Source organism: Vanacampus margaritifer, chromosome 7 (genome assembly GCF_051991255.1).
Source record: "Vanacampus margaritifer isolate UIUO_Vmar chromosome 7, RoL_Vmar_1.0, whole genome shotgun sequence".
Taxonomy (NCBI): domain Eukaryota; kingdom Metazoa; phylum Chordata; class Actinopteri; order Syngnathiformes; family Syngnathidae; genus Vanacampus; species Vanacampus margaritifer.
Window position 1 is genome coordinate 22871891 of NC_135438.1, and position 21097 is coordinate 22892987.

At 39.2% G+C, this 21097-nt stretch overlaps 2 protein-coding genes across 14 annotated transcripts in view; one reads left to right on the plus strand and one right to left on the minus strand.

Moving 5' to 3' along the window:
- The window catches only part of LOC144054644 (uncharacterized), a 39756-nt gene that overhangs the window by 9500 nt on the left and 9159 nt on the right, over positions 1 to 21097 (minus strand). For 3 of the 13 annotated variants that reach the window (XR_013294686.1, XR_013294688.1, XR_013294687.1), the window contains exon 1: positions 139 to 344. Coding sequence is in view for 9 of the 13 variants with exons in the window: in XM_077569817.1 (XP_077425943.1) it covers positions 5508 to 5522; positions 8588 to 8659; positions 9973 to 11907; positions 12848 to 12994; positions 13084 to 13437 (2523 nt within the window). In the remaining 4 variants the exon portion in view is untranslated. The other 10 variants (XM_077569811.1, XM_077569813.1, XM_077569814.1 and 7 more) reach the window with 9 other exon arrangements.
- Positions 1698 to 3648, plus strand: LOC144054646 (group XIIB secretory phospholipase A2-like protein). Its single transcript, XM_077569821.1, has 4 exons — positions 1698 to 2015; positions 2427 to 2515; positions 2687 to 2852; positions 3337 to 3648. Exons 1-4 carry the CDS (start codon positions 1754 to 1756, stop codon positions 3453 to 3455), a joined length of 636 nt encoding a protein of 211 aa, XP_077425947.1. The 5' UTR covers positions 1698 to 1753; the 3' UTR covers positions 3456 to 3648.

Here is a 21097-nt window from a genome sequence, read left to right on the forward strand (position 1 = left end):
TAAAAAAAAACAATTAGATGAGGTCAGAGTAGCACTTGCAAGACTTATTGTGACAAAAATGTAGTACGAAGTGGCTATTTTCGCCGTGGGAGAGTTGCCGGTCACGGCAAAATAACCCCAGCGAGCAGCAAGAACTACCTGACTGTAAAAGACGGCTGATCATTAATCTGCTCACAACTATCAGATAGACTCGCAAAGAGGTTTGTGAAAGACATTGTGACGAGAAAACTTAAAAAAAAAAGAAGAAAAAAAGAAAGAAAAAGAAATAAGTGTATCAATAAGCTCTCGTAGTAGTTAGTTACTCAAGATCACAGAGCAATTCCAATTTAGTCGTGTCCCGTAAATTTTGCGTCACAAAACTGTGCTGCGTTCGCTGTCCCTCGGAGCTTTTTTAATTTTCTTTTAAATAGGTTCAAACTACGATTCTCTGTTGTGAACTTCTTGTGACAACAGAAACATAAATAAAAGTGTGTATTGGAAATGACCACAGTATAAACAATAGCATAATGCAGCTGAGCAACTAAATTAACTGGATAACAAATGCCAAAATGTTTGTTAGAGAAGTCAGTACTAATACTGGCGACATCTAGTGGTCAACATAATCGCTATGTTTGATGACGCTACAGTACTTGAATTTGAGCAGATACTAATGTGCCTTCCTTTCAGTTAAACTAAATCATAGCACTTGGTGCACTTTACTGTACTATCAAGAGGACAAGGTAAAACACGCAGAAAGGATCACAATACCATGACACGTGGCCATTATAAAATGTGTAATGGGATGCTTAACTCATGTTTCTATTTTCAGCAGTAAGAAGTTAATATTTTGTCTATAATTAATTTGACATTATTTTTCAAGTACACATTGAAAAACACATATTTGCCACTAGCTGTCAACTGAAAGTGACATGTGTGCTCAGGCTAAGGTAATGACCAATCATGGCTCAGTTGGTCAATGTCTTATGACCAAACCCAGAAAACAGGTGAGCTGTGATGTCGTTCTCAGTCGATACAAAGTGGCAAAATGTGTTTTTGAAGGTATTAATTGTACATGACAAATAAGGTTGTCAAATTAATTATAGACCAAATCTAACTTTTTGTGGTTGAAAATAGCTACATGAGTCAAGTATCCCTTTAAATATAGGTACAATATTGTTTCACATCGATATCGGTATATTGTAATCACACAGTTGCAAATAATACTGGTGGTTAACTTTGTTACCCCCGTGTTAGTGGTATTCAAAATCACTTTGGCAAATTAAGAGCACTACGGGCTACAAAAATATATATTTGAGGAACAAAACTAAGCTTAAAAAAAAACAGTTGAAACTCTCCTCAAAACAACACAAATCAGTCTGATTGCTTTCCACATAAGAAAATTAATAATAATTTTGACTTTTGGCTAACTCTGTGGTTTCTTTTTTTAAATGCCTTTGCCCCATTTCCACATTAGATGCAGTACAATTGTTGTTCTATTATCTACTCCAGACATTACCGCTGGACCTGAAGCCCAAATGAGTCGCAACAAGAGTTTGTTCTAAATTAACAGGACTAAATCTATTAAAACCAGCCTGAACAAGCTGGGGTACAACATGAGTGTGTGCCATTGATCACAAAGAGTGATTATAAATCCTGCAAGACAAAACCTGGACTTTGTTCTTCCACGTCTGATTGTCCTCTGCACGCTCAAAGTTCAGGTCATGCAGTTTCACTATTCAGCCTGTGAGCTCTTAGTTTATGTGCGCTGAATTGTATGAGCTGCAGGATGACCTGCTGGGCTGTTGTTGCTCCACTTCTGCTACTGCTCCTCTGCAGTGCTGTCACTCAAGAAACCGAGGAAACTGACACACCAGCGTCACCTCCATCTCCAGCATCCAATGGCGAGGACGAAGAGAACACCGAATGGGGCCTGAACTCGCTGAGGGGTGGCTTTGAGGCTGCCACTGGCTACTTTGACTCCATTCTGGAGTTCATGGGTGGCCGGGATGGACTCTGCCAATACCGCTGCCGATACGGTAAATTAGATTATTGAATGCAACAAGTATAATTTGGCAGAATATGGTTCGAGTGATCCATCATTGTCAGAGCTTTACAGTTTTCAAGTGAAATATATTGCATTGTTTCAATTTGTTTTGCGGCTTAGTTGTCAGTTGGGCATGCTGATCAGATGAATATCACAATACTAAAATTCCACAGTAAAAACCTAGTTTTAGTCATTTACTGTATCAAGTACAACAGCCTTTCACAGGACCTGATGTTGTAAATTCATTAGAATAATCAATGTTGTTATCATCTGGGAGGGTCACAAATTGGACTGCGACCTCAACTGATAGCAAATAGGTTTCATGTGGTGATATCTGATTTATCAATGTGTGTTTGCACCCATGAATAAATGAATGTGATGTTTAGTTCTTAACATCTCTCAGGTCATGCTCCACTTCCACGTCCCGGGTACCAGATGCCTGAGCCTGATGGGTGCAGCTCATACTTCTTTGGTCTTCCTGTTCCAGAGGGGGTATGCACTTCATAACATTCAAAACGTTTCCCAAAAATGTTTAGAAAAAAAGAAGAAACTGCCTGACCAAACTACTTTGTCATTAATCCAACAGAATAGATCTTTACTGTACTCAATATAACGTTCATTTATTTTACAATCTTTCATGGCTCATGATGTGTTGTGCCCCAGATGGATATGGGGATCCCCGCCATGACCAAGTGTTGCAATCAGCTGGATATGTGTTATGATACCTGTGGCTCAAACAAGTACCGCTGCGATTCCAAGTTCCGCTGGTGCCTCCACAGCATCTGCACCGACCTCAAGAAGAGCCTTGGTTTTGTGTCAAAAGTTGAAGGTTGGTATCCTCTCTACACACAATTTCTTCATTGAAATGTTACAACCAAGGGCCACTTAGGAAACTGACTTTCCTTTGAGTCTGTCAGCTGAATGTTATCTAATTTCCTTGTATCTCCTGGATGGTAGAAACGGACTGCTTTTGAAAATTTGAGGACCTTTTAAATGCTTTCAATGAGTTGACAATTTGTGTTCAAGACAAAGTGGGGTTTTTTTTATACACAAATGAGTGGAAATGTATTAAAATAATATACTGTAATTCATATATGAGGATTATTCACCATTGCCTAACAAAATGGAGCTAAAGCAGCCGACGCAATCACCATTAAGGCCCAGTTCTGAAAACCCGTTTAAAAAAAGTTTCTCAAATGCATAAAACCTGCAATTATATTAAACAGTGTTTTCTGGTAAGTACTTTTGATTACTCTGCTGCAAAGACTGATATGCACTGTGCCTGCCTCTTGTCTGTCACTTTCTCTCATCAGCATGTGAAACGGTGGCAGACACTTTGTTCAACACGGTGTGGACTCTGGGCTGCAGACCCTACATGAACAGTCAGAGAGCATCATGCTACTGCCAAGGAGAAGAGAAAGATGAACTCTAACACACAGCGCATTCCTATTAATAAGACAGGTGAAGCACACCTGTCCCCACAAGCGGACTATAGGCTGAGGACTTTATTACACATTTTTCCCCTTCAATGCAAATGTTATTTTATTTCAGAATAGCTATTTTTGTGTTGCAAAATATTACCGTTGAGGTGTTTATCACTAAGACATTAAAATGTAAAGAAACAATGGTGTGACCTGGTTTGATTAATAGCCAGTCTTATCTGTAACAGCCTATCACGGCCTTTGTAAAAATGTTAGGCGAGAAATACGGCAATTTTGACAAAAAACTTTTCAAAGTGAATCTGTGAGTTTTTTGTGTGGCATTGTGTAATGTGGCATGGCATGTTTGTAAACTAGTATGTGCGTATTTGTAAAAACAAAAGAAAACAAAAAACAAGAGCCGAGGACACTGCGGTAGACTGCACACAGGACAGTCTATAACGCGTAAAAACTCTTATGTCGCTTAATGTCAATAAACTAGATTGTCACCAAAATGTATTCCGACATCTCTAATCTGGAAATATCACAATGATTGCCTCAATACAGTATGTTATGGAAAAAGCATTTTCCTAGTAGTGAACGCTTCTATGGAAAGGCAAACTTGTCCATAAAATGAGAAATATCGGGGCGTTCGTTCTATTTTCAGAAGCTGACATGGGGTTGGCAACTATAGAGCCATTTGAACCCATTTCCTAAAAGAAATCATGGGAGCCACAAACCCATGAAACATCTAACATAAAGATCTTTTGTTCTTTTTTTTTTTTCATTTCTGCTGCAGACATGTTGCCCGTTCCGAGCGATATGTCAGCGCGTCCGCCATACTACTGTAGATGTGGCATTACAAGTATTAGCCATAAAATTGGCAAATAATAAGCGTAAAATTGAGCTAGAATGACAATACAATCAAAAGCAACGCTTCCATATTAATCCAATGAGTTGTGACTTGATGATACATCTCCAAGGAGCAAGTGAGGTTCTTTACAACACTGCTTGACTTTGCAACAAAATTACTTATTCGCTCTCCCGGGTTTAAAAGGGGAAGAGCGCGGGAGCGCTCACGGATTTAATGGGCTAAACACCTTTTTAAAGTGGATCGTATTGTCTTACTGTAGGTGAACTGTAGACAGGAACTTTCTACATGACTTTTGTTAACTATATTAAAGATTAATTTGCTTTAACTAAATTTCAGCAGCTTGCATGCATCCATTTATTAATTAATTTGTTTTTGGCCCAGTGATTACCTGTCAATCACAGGAAGAATGGATCAAGCCAGTTAAGTCCTAACCAGAAGACCACCAGTCCACCAATACTCAAATTAGCAGTAATTAACTTTTTATTGTCTCCTCCCCTAGTTATTTATGGCAAAAACTATTTTAAGCCACCTCATACATGTGTGTTGAAGTACTTAGCGGTGACACAGTGCATGTTTAGAAAATGTCAGTCATGACTCACCAGTAACCCCTAATTTAAATAGACCTCCTGATAATCATTGGGGGGGGTGGGGGGACATCTTTTGTCTGTAAAATGTTAGTCGCCTGTTCTCTCATAATTGGCTCTTTCCTCTTTGTCATAGAAACTTTTTAAACCAATTTTTGCAAGGGTTTGAGCGAGGTTGTACACAATCATTAGCCCAGTGATGCTGAAAGTGATGTTCAAATTGTGCATATTGCAAGGGCTAACAAAAATATCAAATATACTTTTCCTAAATAAAACTCTTGACTTCATTTTGAGGAACACTTGGGCCGATTTAGCCGCTGTATATTAATGATCATTTTCATGGAACTTGGAGAGCTACTGGTAAATATCTTTTGAGGTGGTACTTGGTGTAAAGGTTTGAGAAACACTGATCTAGCAAATTAATGGTATGATTCGTAATCTATCCCAAGGGGGAAAAAAACTCTTTACTGTAAAGTATAACGTTTATTTTTTGTTAAAGAATCACTCATTACAAATGATGAAAGGTAACTAAAAACAGTTGTTGCCCTGCGCCCCCCCTCCCCCAAAATGCTGACCATTATATCCAACGGATGGGTCAGGGTTCACAGTCAAACGTCACATATCTGCACACAAAGAACAAGAAAAAAAGTGTGATTTTACTTCCACGTTATATCATTAGAATTGTACCAATACTGTATACAGACATATGAAATGCATCAGTAAAGTTCTGGTGCCCCAAAGATATATTTTAAACCCAAACTAAAAGGTTCCCCCTTCAATGTAATCGTCCTGGACTATACATTATAAGTGTGACCTCAGATCTCTGCAGCAGCCGTTGAACTTCTCCCTAATGCATTTATATGAATGCATGACTAAATAAATATGGGTCATTTACATATAATTTGATCAATAACAGACAAGACACACCCTACTGAATTTCCTTTTGAAAAGCAATTACTTTGACTGATCTTAGTATTTGAATTTTTGGCAGTTGCGATTAAACGGTAATATTTGTTTTTAAGAAAACAAATGTTGTAAAAAGTAACATTTTTCAAAGTTTAACTCTAAAATGTCTTTATCCTTCCTTATATGCCTCAAAATATAATTTCTTGATTCACAACATGTTTATGAAGATGCTATTACATTTTTATATATATTTCACAAAGGCGGACTGGAACAGTTCACTAAAAACGCATTTCAGTTCGCATCTCCATTTGAGGTGACGGTTTTTGGTTTGGTTCAGTACACTTTGACACTTGGGAGAATCAATTATGTAACGTATAGTTAGGCTAAAAGGGAAATTAAGACTAACTATTCTCACAGAAATATTATTAACTATTAGGGTTGTTATTTAAATATTGTTTATTAATTAGAAAGATATCTTAATTGTTTGTATAGCTTTGCCCACAGCGTATAGGGACCGGCAGAAAATGCTCTTCCCTTGGATGGCAAAAGGTTCAATAAACCTGTGTACCCATTAGTCACATATGTATGTAAAAGTCTCAAGTCATAACATTCAAGTTTTAAGCCAGAAAATAAATAAAAAATCAACTAACTCAAGTCAAAAAAATTTCAGTCGAGTCAAATTTTATTCAAGCAAGTCGAAAATCAAGTCATATTAATATATTGGACTGCTAAAATATTTTTGCAATGATAAACTGAAAAATTACATTTATGTCAATTAAAGTACATTTTATCTCTCTTAAATTTGTTTAATTTTTAGAATATGTAATGAATGCATGCATATATTATTTAAAAGAATGTGTGGTGTTTTTTTTATGTTTAAGCCTACCAATGTATATAAAACAGTTACTGTGATGATAAATATTGACGTTATACATTATGCTGCCCTTCAGAAGCTCACCGTTTGAGTTGCGCAACCTTAGAGCGCCCTCCAGGGGTTGCTTTGTTCATTGTTTTGGTAGAAGAGAGAATTCCAATGTGGCAGCACGCAACGCCGACTCGTTTATGTGCTACGCGAACTGTTGGATCCTGTTTTGTTGTTGCTTTAGACAAGAATTGTCCGTAAGTACATGTGATGTTAAGAAAATAACACTGTGTATTCATTTTAGTTAATTTAGGACAGTATTAGAGATAAGAGACTGTTGTGTAATGTAACTAGCTATTAGCATGAGAGTGTGTCGTGTACAGTTAGCTAATACACATTGTTTGTTATTGTTTTTTTTAGTTTTACGACGACCTAAAGAGGGTAAAGGTCAGAGGCCATTGTTCAAATAAACAGCCCAAAAGGAAAACAAAATCTGGTTATTTGGAACGTCGTTAACTCGCTGTCTAGCTGGTGAAATCTAGAAGCTTCGGAGCGAGGACAGCACATACATTACTCTCCTAAATAAGACCTCAAGTTAAATAAGTTTTGATGCCCATCAACTGACATATTTGTACTAATGTAGCGATTTCTATCGAATTGTAATCTCTCCAACGCAAGATCGCCGATGCATAAGAAGGACGAAAAGGAAATCTGTTTTATGCACGTACGCTGGCCATCTGGTCCTGTTAGGTGCGTGATGAAAGGCACTCGAAACAGGTATTTGGTGCCTTTCGCCAGTCTCTAAGTTCCTGGCACGCACAGCAAATGTTTGCAAAACCGATAAATAAGAGCATAAACAAGGACATAGTACAAAAAGAGCAACAAGGAGCCTCTACCAACATGCATCTTGGCTAGCATTTAAGCACGCAGCCCACTGAGGGACGAACATTTGCGACTAACAAATGTTGATTCCACGTCAGGGTTTGTTCATGGTCGCAACGTTTCCTAAAGGTTCTCTAAACAGTCTTAACGGTCTCGTCGCAAAGAAATTTTTGACATGTTCAAAGTGTTCTTGTTTTTCAAAAACTGTTCCACCTTAAATATTGTATCACGGGTGAGGAGTCATGGATCTCTGAGTATAGTGTGGAGACTAAACGTCAGAGCAGTGGGAGACACCAAAGTTGTAAAGGTTGAACAATTATGTTGATTGCATTCTCGAATTGGAGGGGCATTGTCCAATCTAAAGCTCACATCTCACTGAGAGGCGCAGGCTTGTGAGGGTGTGCGCACGTAGTGAGTGTTGCTTTTTCGCCAGACAGTCTCAAACCCTCTTTATGTTCTCAAAACGTTTTTCTTGTCACCATCAAATTTTGAACATTTAAATTTCTTTAATTTATTTTGTCTTTATTTTATTCAAGTGCAGTACATTCTCACGTTTGAGGTTGAATTTAATGGAATCCAAATGTGTGGAATAAATGGGTCCTATTTTCTCATAAATTATGTTGCTGACTATTCTTAGTTTGAATAGTATCACTTGCTCATGTTTATTCTAACAATTCATATTAAAAAAATAAAAATAAATAAAAGCATATGATGTCTTATCAGATCGATATGGGTTTTGGACAGTACTCTAGGCTGCAATATCTGTATCGTGTCAGAAGTGAAAAGGTTGCATCGGGACACTTCTAACCAAAATAATCATGATGACGGAGCTGCAGAATTATGTTGAAAGAATCCTTTCAGGAGTGCATGAAAGTGTCGCAGAGAAGACTAGGAAATTGTGTTAGACTCCAGTGGGATTCCTTTACAGGGTAAAATTTGGATTGGAAATGCATCTTTTACCCGATCTGGAACTTCATGGACACTCATATAGTTGGCACTCGACATTATAAATAGAAGTACCGTTCGTTAGTTGCTTACCTTTGTGTCAGAATAGGGATTTGGCTGGGTATGATGAGACTTGTTCTTTGTCATCTGGTTAAATGCTTCCAGCTAAGAAAAAAATTGATTTAAAAGAAGGTGTAAATTTATCACCCAAAGAAATTAGGGATGAGCAAGTACCGATACCAGGTATCGGTGCCAATACCAGCCTCATGCTACGGTCAGACAAAACTAGTGTTGTTCCGATACAGATAGTGGTATCGGCAGAGAACCCGATACTACATTAAAACAGTGGTATCGATATCAGTGAGTATTAACAAGTAACATGCCGATACCATTAATTCTGACGCTAATATAGGACTTTGGATGCAGCATCTTGTGTCTTGCTCATGCACGACATTCACTGATGTGTGACATGTTCACTGCATGCCGATAAGATATCTTATTGCCCCTTGAATGCTCTGAACCAATGGCAGGACAGCTTTTTCATGTTGAGAAAAAAACAAAACATAGGTATCGGTATGGTATCGTCATCGGCCGATACGGCAAAGCTGGGTATCGAACTCGGTATCGGGGGCCAAAAAACAGTATCGGAACAACACTACACAAAATGTGAAATAACGCTACGCGCTGCATGTTTGATCGCTGGGATGACTTCACACACCGGCGTTGCTTTGAGCGGAGAAGGGGAGGTGCTTGCTCGAAATGTGTTTGCCTATATATTAAGGTATCGATACTCACGACGGTGGCCGTTCTAAAATGAGTATCTAGAAATCACAAATAAGAATAACACAAAAATGCCATTAATTTCATGCGATTTTAAGGAAAAATGCTATATTGGGATATATAGGTCTTTCTTTAAATGTATTTGTCATTGCTCTTTTGGGGAGGAATTTTATGTACTAGTCGTATCGGTATTTGGTATTGGTGACTACTCAAGAGTGTCTGAAAAAAACTGGTATCTGATATCCCTAGAAAAATATACTTTCAGATTTACAATAGAAATTGCAAGTCAAGGTATACTCAAAGGCAGATAGATGCCTTACAGTTTCGATAGATGCGGATTTTCCATTCCTTTTTTTTTCCTGCTCCGACGGGGCCTTGCAGTTAGTTGTGTTTTCAAATTATTTGAATTTGTTTACACAGCAAAAGAAAAAAGAAAAATGCAATTTTAATCTTTTCATCAAACCCATTGGAGGGGAACTAAATGCATAGATTTTCTCTTTAAGAGTGGCCACTATTACTGAACAGATAAGTCTTAAATAAAAGAATCTATGATGTTGTGTTGCATTCGTGTACTGTGTTTCTTGGAGTTGGAAGTTGAACACTACGAGTGTTCCATCAATCTACCACCTTTTGCACTTCTTTCACTAATATCTCTGCATGCTATCCAGAAATTATATTCGAGAAAAACTTCCACTTACCTTGTTTCTCAAGTTTGCCTTAATTTCCTCCTCTGTTGGTGTTTGTTTTTTCTTTGCGTTGCCCTTCTGACCATGAGTAGGCGCCACCATCTTCTCCGAGGCTTTAGTCTGTTTTGCTTCAAAGGGAATCTCACTTGTCTGATGAGCCCTAACAATTTGTACATGTTTATTGTGTTCCTCTATCAGTTGTGGCCTTTTGCCTTTCGCTCTCTCGAACTGCACTCGAGTCATTTGTTGCTTCTTCCTTTTGACCTCATGCAGGTAACTCGGGCGAGAGATTGAGCCCAACTGACCTTCACTCAAAGACAGCTCATCACTCTCAATGAAAACTTCTTTAAGGGAGCTTTGCCGCAGACTTTCTGATTTTCTGTGGTGGCGTTTTATTGAGTAATGAGAACTAATGGGATAATATTGTGTGGTACTGGCACCCGGAGTGCTTGTCCAAGAAAAATTGTCACCACTGTCGAAGGAATCATGGTGAGAGGAATGAGGCAAACTGTAATCTGGGCAAGCAAACAAAGTAGCAGGATCACAATGGGACTGAACATAACGGACTGTATCCACGATGTCGATATCTATGTTATTGCCAATAGTCTTCCATAATTGTGTGTCATCTTGGCTTATACATAAAGGTGACAATTTCTCTCTCTGTGCTTGTGTGCCATCTTGTCTTATATATGAATGTAACAATTTCTCTCTGCTCTTTCTTGAGCCACCGCTCGCAAACAATGAATGTTTTTTGTTACAACCCTGAGAGTCTCTGCTGTGGGAGAGCTGCCTGGAAGAGGGACTGTGCCTACAGCTTCTGGATGATGATGATGATGAGGAGGAGGAAGAGGAAGAAGAAGAGGAAGAGGATTTCCTGTCACGTTTGCAGGATCCACTTGTAGTCACTGGATTCGGCTGCTCCGTTGTGCTGAGAGTTTCAGGCGTTCCTTCATTCCTTTTCCCATACAGCCTCTCTTGAGTCCGGTGTGTTAGTTTACTGAAGTCATCTATTTCCAGGTTCAAGCCCAAAGTGTTGAGAATGTGTTGGAGCTGTTTATGCGGCTCATCGACCTCCATCGTTTCTTTTTCTTCTTTGTTGGTAACCTCCTTTGTCAGGGGAGCCTTAGAGCCACTACTGGAGCCTGAAGTGTGGTCTTGTATGTCTTTGTTGTTCTTGTTGTCATCTGACAGTGAGCGTATCTCCATGGGCTCCTGTTTGCTAGTGGAAAGCTCTGTCCTCTCCCCACCATTCTCTGCATTCTCTGCTATCTGGGGTCCACTGTTGCATTGAAGTTTCTCTCTCCTAATAGGCGCATATAAATCATCCCTCACATCAGAGTGCTGGCTGTTGAAGGACTGACCTCCTAAGTGAAGATCTTCGCTGTCATCATTGACGATCCTATTGAGCAGTTCCATGTCAACTCCCTTGTTGAGCAAGTTAAGAAAGCGCTCAAAGCCTTTATTGGCGACATTGTCTTCCTGGATTTGTGAACTAACACTTGCACTGGGAGGAGGTAGGGCAACAGGTGGGGCTACAGGTGGTCTAACAGTTGGTGTAGGAGGAGGTAGGGTAACAGGTGGGGCTACAGGTGGTCTAACAGTTGGTCTAACAGTTGGTCTAACAGTTGGTGTAGGAGGATGTAGGGCAACAGGTGGGGCTACAGGTGGTCTAACAGTTGGTGTAGGAGGAGGTAGGGCAACAGGTGGGGCTACAGGTGGTCTAACAGTTGGTGTCGGAGGAGGTAGGGCAACAGGTGGGGCTACAGGTGGTCTAGGAGGAGGTAGGGCAACAGGTGGGGCTACAGGTGGTCTAAAAGTAGGTGTAGGAGAAGGTAGGGCAACAGGTGGGGCTACAGGTGGTCTAACAGTTGGTGTAGGAGGAGGTAGGGCAACAGGTGGGGCTACAGGTGGTCTAACAGGTGGCGTGGCCATTTCATGATTGGGGGCCTGGCAAAAGTCAAAACATATCGACTATCAAGCCCGTTTCATTCGCAATAAACTTTACAATTCATAACAGAATTCATCTAGTTTGTATATTTCAACAGTGTTTTATAATATCTGATCTGGTTTGTGTTTTTGGTATAGGATACAATTTTGCAAAATGTGATTGATTGGCTATAGTTAATAAACAATCAATTAAACACTTAAATGTCTTCATTTTATTTATAGATAGAATTCTCAAACCTCAATATTGTGAACTGTTTCCCGATCAGTGTCATAACAAGCAGAACATGAGGAGTTGCCATAGAAGAGGTGTTTTATGGATGTATCTTAACTTTGATAGCTGCTGCTGCATGCTGCTAAATGCTTGAGATGGAATCAACAGCATCTCTGTTGGCAGGGCACTCTCGTTTGCCTCAATTACAATTTATCAGCTATTTATTAACAATGTGACAAGATTTCCCCAGAATAACAGCCTGACGAAATGATGTCTGGCTGAATGGCCATTTTCAACCCAAGTACAACGAACCCCAAAAATGTATTATTTAAAAATATGATAATTTCTGAAAAAAATCTGCTCGACGCTTCATTTTGCCTTTTACTCGGGGAACCTCTTCTCATATCAGCTGACAAGTTTCAGTTAAAAATTTCCACCAATAAGCTTGTATGGGCCGAAATTCCCAGGGGTTGACTATCATCAGTTACTTGATTATTCTGTCCATTTTTATTTTATTTCTGGTACCCCAAAAGAAGGGTGCCAAAAAAGTGGCATAGTGTAGTGGGAGTTATTTCAGTACAATTTAGCTATAACAATAGAAATGCAAGTGTTGTTGTAGTGTGCTGTTACTGTCATATTAACATGAGCTTATCTTTAATTCATATAATTTTTAATACAGACGGTACATATACTCTTGAGACCAGTGATTTAAATGCCTAATGTACTAACCTGTTTCATTGAGGTAAATCCACTGGGGTCAAAGAATCTATGCCTCATTAATGCTTTGACTCTGAGCTTCAGGGGATGGTCTTCCATCAGCTCTGTGCAATGGCTTGGAGAGTCACCACTCTCAGTAGGTGACCCATCTATCTTGTACTGCGATTGAAATCACATAATTACACAGTCCCAACAACACAGTGTAATTATGTAACTATTAATTAGACATAACATACGCTATCTCTCACCTTGGACAGAAAGCTGGAAGAATGTCGCTGCTGCAAAATTGCTGTCACCCTGTCTCTGAGAGTTGAACCTTGGGAGTCTGGTGTTGGTTTCTTCTTGAACATTCTAATTGTCTTTTTAAGAATGGCAACTTTCTTGTTTAATATTTGGTCTTCTATATCTCGAAGCACATTCATTTTTCTGGCCAACTCCGGATCAACTTCCGCTTGCAGAGGCTCCCCATCAAAGTCTTCGACACTTCTGTAAAACCTACGAGGTATGTCGTTCACTCCCATATCATTAATGTTTCTCGGGTAAAGTGAATTCAGATCACTCTGCTGACAGTGTGAAGCGTTTTCCCAATCAACCGAATCCATTCTTCAACCTCGACCTCCTTCCTGAGAAGTAGAGAGTTGAGGGACAATAAGCAACTACAGTTTGCATTCAAAATGTTCGTTTAGTGTCACTATAAAGGTTAACCTACCCGAGAACTTATCAGAAACGCCTGTGCGTCATGAACCAACCACGCTTCGACCTTTTCGTATTACAGTCCAACTTTGGAGAAGGTAGCCCATCAAACTACAACGATATAATACTGTAGTAAATTTAGTGCACGTATAAAGCGCTTTATCTACATCATCGCGGTGCCCAAAGCGCTCAACGGATGCGCATGTTACACACCAATTGGTGACTGGTGCCATGCAAAGCCCCTTGGGAACAATTCAAGGTTCAGTTGCATTGCCCAAGGACACTACGACAACGGACAGCTAGAGTCGGGGTTCGTACCCGAGACGATTTGGTCACTGGACGACCCGTTCTACCAAGTGAGTCTTAGCCGAGCCAGTAGGACACCGTAACTGCAGTGCTAATCGATAAAACAGCCAAACGTTGACTTAGCTTGGTAGCGACTAAGTATCTTACGTTGACCGTTTACGTGAAATACATTGCATTTTCCCGCTTCGCTTTCCGGAACTAAACATGTTTTATGTGTGAATTTTAAAAAATTAAGGACATATTAACCTAAATATAGGTGTGAGCGTTGTTGATGCACAGGACAACCATCTCCGACGATCAAGACATACAAAAACAAGGAGTTCTTCCTTCCTATAGTCTACACTTACCGTGATAAGTTCGAGGCGCCCCCTAGAGTGTGGAAGAACGAATGTCAGATGGCACGTTTAATCAAAAGCCAGGACAAACCGACATCAGATACGTCATCACTCAAATTTACACTCTTCCTGACTTCTTAAAAATACAATTACCCGTTCAGAGCAACATCTTTAAACAAAGTAATGCATATCATAGCTTGACAAAATATGTTGGCTCCTATTTTCTAATAAAAGCACACCCTGGTAAGCTGTACAGCCAGCTGGCTTTTCCAATAAGTGGGTTTTACAACTTCCAAATTTGACACTCCAAGTTGTAATATCTGTAAACCCATGTTGGCTATGATTTCTTGCATATTTCCTCCTGCATTGACTGTGATTTTATATAGTTCAATGATTGTTTATAGTTTTAAGGTTTACAATTAGCCCCTTTACTTTAAATGTACAATCACCTTAAGAACCTTGTCTAGCCTCATCGCATAAACAAAGCTACTTTACTTTTTCTCCATAATGCATGTTCCGCAGAATGGAATATACTAGTTTTTTTTTTTTTTATCATTAAGTCCAAAATAAATGCCCCCCCCACCCCCCCAAAAAAAATATCAATGAGTATGTTATCACACAAAGCACAAATTTCGCTTTGATAATCTCTATCCTCTTTGACTTTGACATAGAAAATTGTGTGAAATGTACATGAAGTATTACTGTCAGATTTTGCCAATTTGCAAGAAACAAACGACTCAATGACCACTTCAAACTCTTTACTTAGAGAATGTAACAAATGTATTACAAAACATAAGAGTATATTTACAAGCATTTTTTGTGCATGAAAATGTGTAAAACAAAAAAAAGCAACTATCCAGTGATTGCAAATCATCAATCAGTTTAAATCGATAATCACATCACATTGTTAGGAAACTACTATTTTATTGTCAGTGTATTTAACATTTTCTGGTCTTTTCTTACAATCACTTCAATATTTTTTTAAATTAAAAATCCAAAGGGCTGCATGTAGGCTGTGTACTTAACAGTGAATAACAACAAATGTGCAAATATCTAAATAATTGTTGGTCACTGAAATAACTTCTAATCGACACAAATAATAAATGTGAGACAGTAGTTTGCCTTAATGGTTACTGACTAACCAAAAAGACCATGCCACCCATGTCGGGTGAAGTTTTAAAACAATAATAATTAAAAAAGAAAAAGAAAAAAGTAATGTTTAAGTAAAAGGCAGCAGTCAGTCACTTACTGTATTACATTACTGGGTGGCTAAAATGAAAAACTGCCCAAAAATATTTAACCAAACAAATAAAAACAGTAATAATTTCACAAGTTGCATCTACATTATAAAGCATTCATATACTGTATTAACAGTTAAGGGAAATCATGGCTGTTTATGTACAATCGTGATCAACAGTTTACATACACTTTTAAAGAACATAATGTCATGGTTCTCCTGAGCGTCCAGTTATTTCTACAACTCCTTTGATTTTTCTCTGATAGAGTAATTGGAACGGATACTCTCGTCACAAAAAACAGATTCATGAAATGTTGTTTTATGACTTTATTCGGGGTTAACAGAAAAAGTGAGCAAATCTGCTGGGTCAAAAATATACATACAGCAATGCTAATATTGGGTTATATGTCTCTTGGCCAGTTTCACTTCAATTAGGCGCTTTTGGTAGCCATCCGCAAGATTCTGGCTGAATCGTTGACCACTCGTCTTGACAGAATTGGTGCAGTTCAGTTAAATATGTTGGCTTGCTGACAGGGACTTTCTTTAGAATTGTCCACAAGCTCTCATTGGGGTTTAAAAAGTCAGGACTTTGGGCAGGCCAATCTAAAACCTTAATTCTAGCTTGATTTAGCCATTCCATTACCACTTTTGATGTGTGGTTGGGTCATTGTGCTGTTTGAGCACGCAACTGTGGGCCCAAGACCCAACCTTTGAGCTGATGATTTTTTGGGGGAAAAATGTAAGTTAATCCTCCACTTTCATTATCCCATTTACTCGGTGTAAAGCACATGTTCTATTGGTGGTAGGCATGGTATGGTGTTCTTGGGGTTAAGGCCTCACCTTTTCTCCTCCAAATTTATTGCTAGAAATTGTGGCCAAACGGATCAATTTTTGTTTTGTCTGATCGCAGACCTTTCCTCCAGAAGGTCTTATGTTAGTCTATATGATCAGCAGCAAACTTTAGTCGAGCCCTTTAAAGGTGCTACTTTTGAAGCAAGAGCTTCCTTCTTGCACGGCAGTCTCGCAGTCCATGACGATGCAAAAACATGCTTGACTGTGGACACTGACAGCTGCATTCCTGCAGATTCTAATTCTTGGCAGATCTGCTTTTTGGTGGTTCTCGGTTGACTCTGTTGAGAGGCAATGGTATGAGAGGTATAATAGGCAACGTTATAAGAGGCAATGGTATGAAGCTCATTTCGTTGACAAACTTTATGGATGTTTTTTGTGACAAAAAAGTGTCTGTTCCAATCAGTCTTTCAGAGAAAAAAACAGTTGTAACTGGTAACTCAGGAGAGCCATGACCTTATGTTCTTTACAAGTGTATGTAAACTTTTGATCACAACTGTACATAAACAGCCACAGAAAAAAAAAAAAAAAAAAGACTACCCTAGTCTTCAGTTTCCTGTTCATTTTATATGCCTAGTACAACTAAAGGTTTGTTTAGACCAATGCAGTACCCGTATATCAATGAAATTAAAAAAATGCTCAAGAGAGTTCATTTTAAGAACTATCAAGATGTCTTTCAAAGTCAGTAAAAAAAGAGAGACCAGAATCACTTCATAAGTTCTTACATAAATAGCTATAATAATAATAATAATAATAATAATAAATTTTATTTATAGGCGCTTTTCTGGACACCCAAGGTCACCTTACAACAACAGTTAAAAACATACAAATACAATATTAAGAACAATATAATATAAAACATAAAAAAGACGATGCAGTTATGGACAGTGAGTAGGCTTGTCTAAACAGATGGGTTTTGAGAATGGATTTGAAATGTGTTAGTGAGTCTATGTTACAGAGGTCAGCGTGTATCAGAGCTGGGGAGCAGAGCCTGGTGATGAGGCGGTTGCGGGGGCACAGTAAGGAGGAGAGAGCGGGTAGATGTGGATGGCTTTGAATGTGAGGAGCAGGATTTTTATTGGATGCAGTGTGTGATGGGGCCAGTGGAGCTGTTGGAGGACAGGTGTGATGTGGTTTATGGAGGGCGTGTGCGTAATGATGCAAGCGGCTGAGTTTTGGACCAGTTGAAGTTTATGGAGAGTTTTCGGACGAAGACCAAGCAAGAGGGAGTTGCAGTAATCGAGTTGGGAGGTGACGAGGCTGTGTATGAGAATGGCAGTGGAGTGAAAGTAGAACGGAGCCGGCGGATGTTTCTGAGATGGAAGTATGCTGAAGGAGTGATGCGGTTGATGTGTGAAGTGAAGGAGAGGGTGCTATCAAGGATGACACCCAGACTCTTGACCTGAGGGGAGGGGGAGATGTAGGACACGTCAAAGGAAATAGAGGAAGGGTTTATTTTTATTCAGGGTGGATTTGGTGCCGATGAGGAGGAGTTCAGTTTTATTGCTGTTTAGTTTGAGGTGAACCATGTAGCTGTGAAAGTGAATGTGATGCTTCCTGAAGATGTGACCAAGAGGGAGAAGGTAGATTAGGAAAAGCAAGGGGCCAAGGACAGAACCCTGAGGGACACCTGAAGTGAGGGAAAAGGGGCGAGATCTAAAACATCTGATCTGGATGAACTGCGTACGGTCAGAAGGATAGGAGCGGAACCAGGAGAGGGGGGTGCTGGTAAGGGGGATGCTATAGCATTGTACCGCCCAAAACGGTGCTTTTAGACATTCCACCAGTGACGTCTCTGCATTTGGGGCCAGGCCCCACCAGATGGCGCTGTTGAGCACTATACAGGCTCATAATTGGTCTTTTTTATACAGTAACTCATAATTTATCACATTTCATTTTATCAAGAATAATAATATTCAAATAAATACCAATTATGTTTGTAAGGTAATTTCTTTATAAACATATATGTATAATACAAAGCCAAGTTCAATGGTCTAACCCAGGGGTGGGCAAACTTTTTGACTTGCGGGCCACAATGGGTTTGAAATTTTGACAGATGGGCCGGACCAGGAGCATTTAGACCTCATAGCACAGTAAACACACACAGATAAATGTACAACCCGATTTACTTATAGTGTGCACTAAGGACTGCGTTTTTCAAATGTGCAAAATCCACTTATTTAAAACAGCTTTTCCAATAGCTTCATTTTTATTGTTTTAGCTCAACTTTTGCTGTGTTTTTATGCTTTGTAAAGTGACCTTGGGTGTTCTGAAAGGTGCTGTTTTTAAATGAAATGTATTATTATTATTATGATTATTCTAAAATAGCCCTAATCCAGGTAGTACATTTGCCTCAATGAATATGCAAGATGCGGCATTTACACACTATTTGGCAAAGTGGGAGGAGAAATGTAAATAGATTATAATAGCACATACACTGATCTGTCAAACCTGGTGATTGCATCTATTTTTAATAGATTTCAATTCAAGGCGTAAAGTTAAAGAAATCAAGATTTATTGAAAAAAAGATGATCACTTTCAACATTCAAAACATATTATTACCCAACGCCTTCGGAGAAAGGCTTGCTAGACTTCGCCAGCAAAAAACCTGCCCTGGTACTTGACTCCTGAATTGAAGTTTGTCGGTGAAAAAAAATTCTGCTGAGCCTGTAAATTAGCCGCCAACCTCTGTGCAGTAGCCTCCCGTTCTTGTGTTGACTGCTTGCTAGCATAATTTGCATGTTTCGTGGCAAAGTGACGGCTGATATTGTACTCTTTAAAAACTGCAATGGCTTCTTGGCATATCAGACATACAGCCGTTGATCGGACTTCAGTGAAAAAATATGGTGTTGTCCACTCTTTATTAAACACTCGGCCCTCACCGTCCACTTTCCTTTTCTTTGGTCCGCTCATTTCAACAGACAGGGTCAGATGGCAACGGGGAAAAGAAAGTAAAGCAAAGAGTACTATTTAACACTCCACTGATGCAGCAGTCCTTCACTTTACGTGAGATCGCGCCAGCGATTTTATTTTCTGCACCCTCGTAATTAAAGAAGCGAAATAACGTCATAATATGTGTGTGTTAAGAGCGGCAACTTAATCGCTGTCCTTGGTATCCGCGGTAAAGCACTATTAGGGACGTGAAGGGAATTGTTTTTTTTTTTTTGCATATTTTCTCTGGCCCACCCATTTTTCCTCAGGCCCACCCACAATAAAAATCCTGGCGCCACTTATTGGTGAAACGCGGGCATTGCAGGGACAAAATTAAATTAATGATTTTGAATTTTTTTCTAGCTTTATTGGATAAATTCGGCGGGCCGGATTAAAAAGCATAACGGGCCGTATTTGGCCTGCGGGCCGGGGTTTGCCCATGTGTCTGGTCTAACCCATGGACGCGTGTTGAAGTGGATGAGACACTCAAATCACAGCGCGCATGTCCCAAGATGCTCTCCATATACAGCCATGGGGCCACATTAACTGGGCCCATCGTCCAATTGAAATACAGGACTGATGTGACGTGACTTTAAGACTCACTCAACAGATGCTCAGTTCTATTTCGTCCCTCCTGACCGCCAGGTGGCAGTGCTGAAAACAGCACAATGTCGTTTGGGCGGATGGCAGCATACAGCATGCTGCCTTCATGTGGTATCGAAAATATGGTAAATACCACCTGTCGAGTAGAAAATTGCACATGAACGCCCCCTCATGTCGTATTTTCTGCTGGACAACTGGGAATTTATTTTGATACCAGAGTTTCCGAGTTAAGAGAACTATTCAAGTTTAAACATGGCGGAGAGAGCCGGAGGATTTGTGAATGGCAAGAAATATTAACACTTGTAAGGGCGTTAACGTCCGCTAGCACAGGAGATTGTTTGAGAAACTACACAATTACGTAGCATAATAAATTTTGCTATAACAACAAAAGGACCTGAACAGAACGTAGTCGTAATTAGGAGTTTTCGAGTGGTAAGGTCTATCTTTCCACTAACACATGAAGGCAGGGTTAGATCGATTGGTTTTCATGAATGAAATAGATTCGTTGATGACTTTGCTCAAGAGAGAGAGACGGCGCTGCAGAAAGAAAAGAGGGCAAAACACTGGAGCTGTCTTGTTATAATGGAAGCTTGTAGCTCCACTTAAGTGAAGGTGAGATTTTGCAAGAGTGGCCACCTTATAGCAGCACTGCTTGTTGTGGACAGCACCATTTTCAGTAATTTCAGGAAAACGTTCTGATGTGTTGAATTTGAAGCAGCAAAGAAAATCGGAAATAAAGTTAAGCTAGAACTGAGCTGAATGAACAGCACTGGTGAGTAGCATTTTTATTTTGAACTAGGGCTGCTCGATTGTAGAAAAAATAATAATCCAAGTTATTTTGGTAATAATTGAAATCACAATTATTTAAACAATTTTTTTTATACAAAACAAAGAAAATGTTTAAACATTTAAAAAAAAATAAGATAAATACAATTATTTGAAACACTATATGTAAATTCCTTTTGGAGCATACACAATTTCATCATTTCAAAATTTAAAAAAAGGTGCAAATATATAAATTTAAACAACTCAAATGAGTATTAATATTTTGTTTACAATTATGGCAATTTTGTAATTGTGGAGTGTAATCATTGAAATTGAATTTCAATTAATTGCACAGCCCTATTTTTAACCATTCAAAGGTTTTATTCATAGCCTTAATTTGTAAGGCTATGAATAAATGGTAGGCTACTTCATTTATATCCCACTTTTTTACTGAATTGCGATCTTGAATTGAATTTATTGTGAAGGCTTTGCTGCTTGCGGATGTTAAGTGCCCTTTTTTGTGCCCCACTCAACTTTTCATGT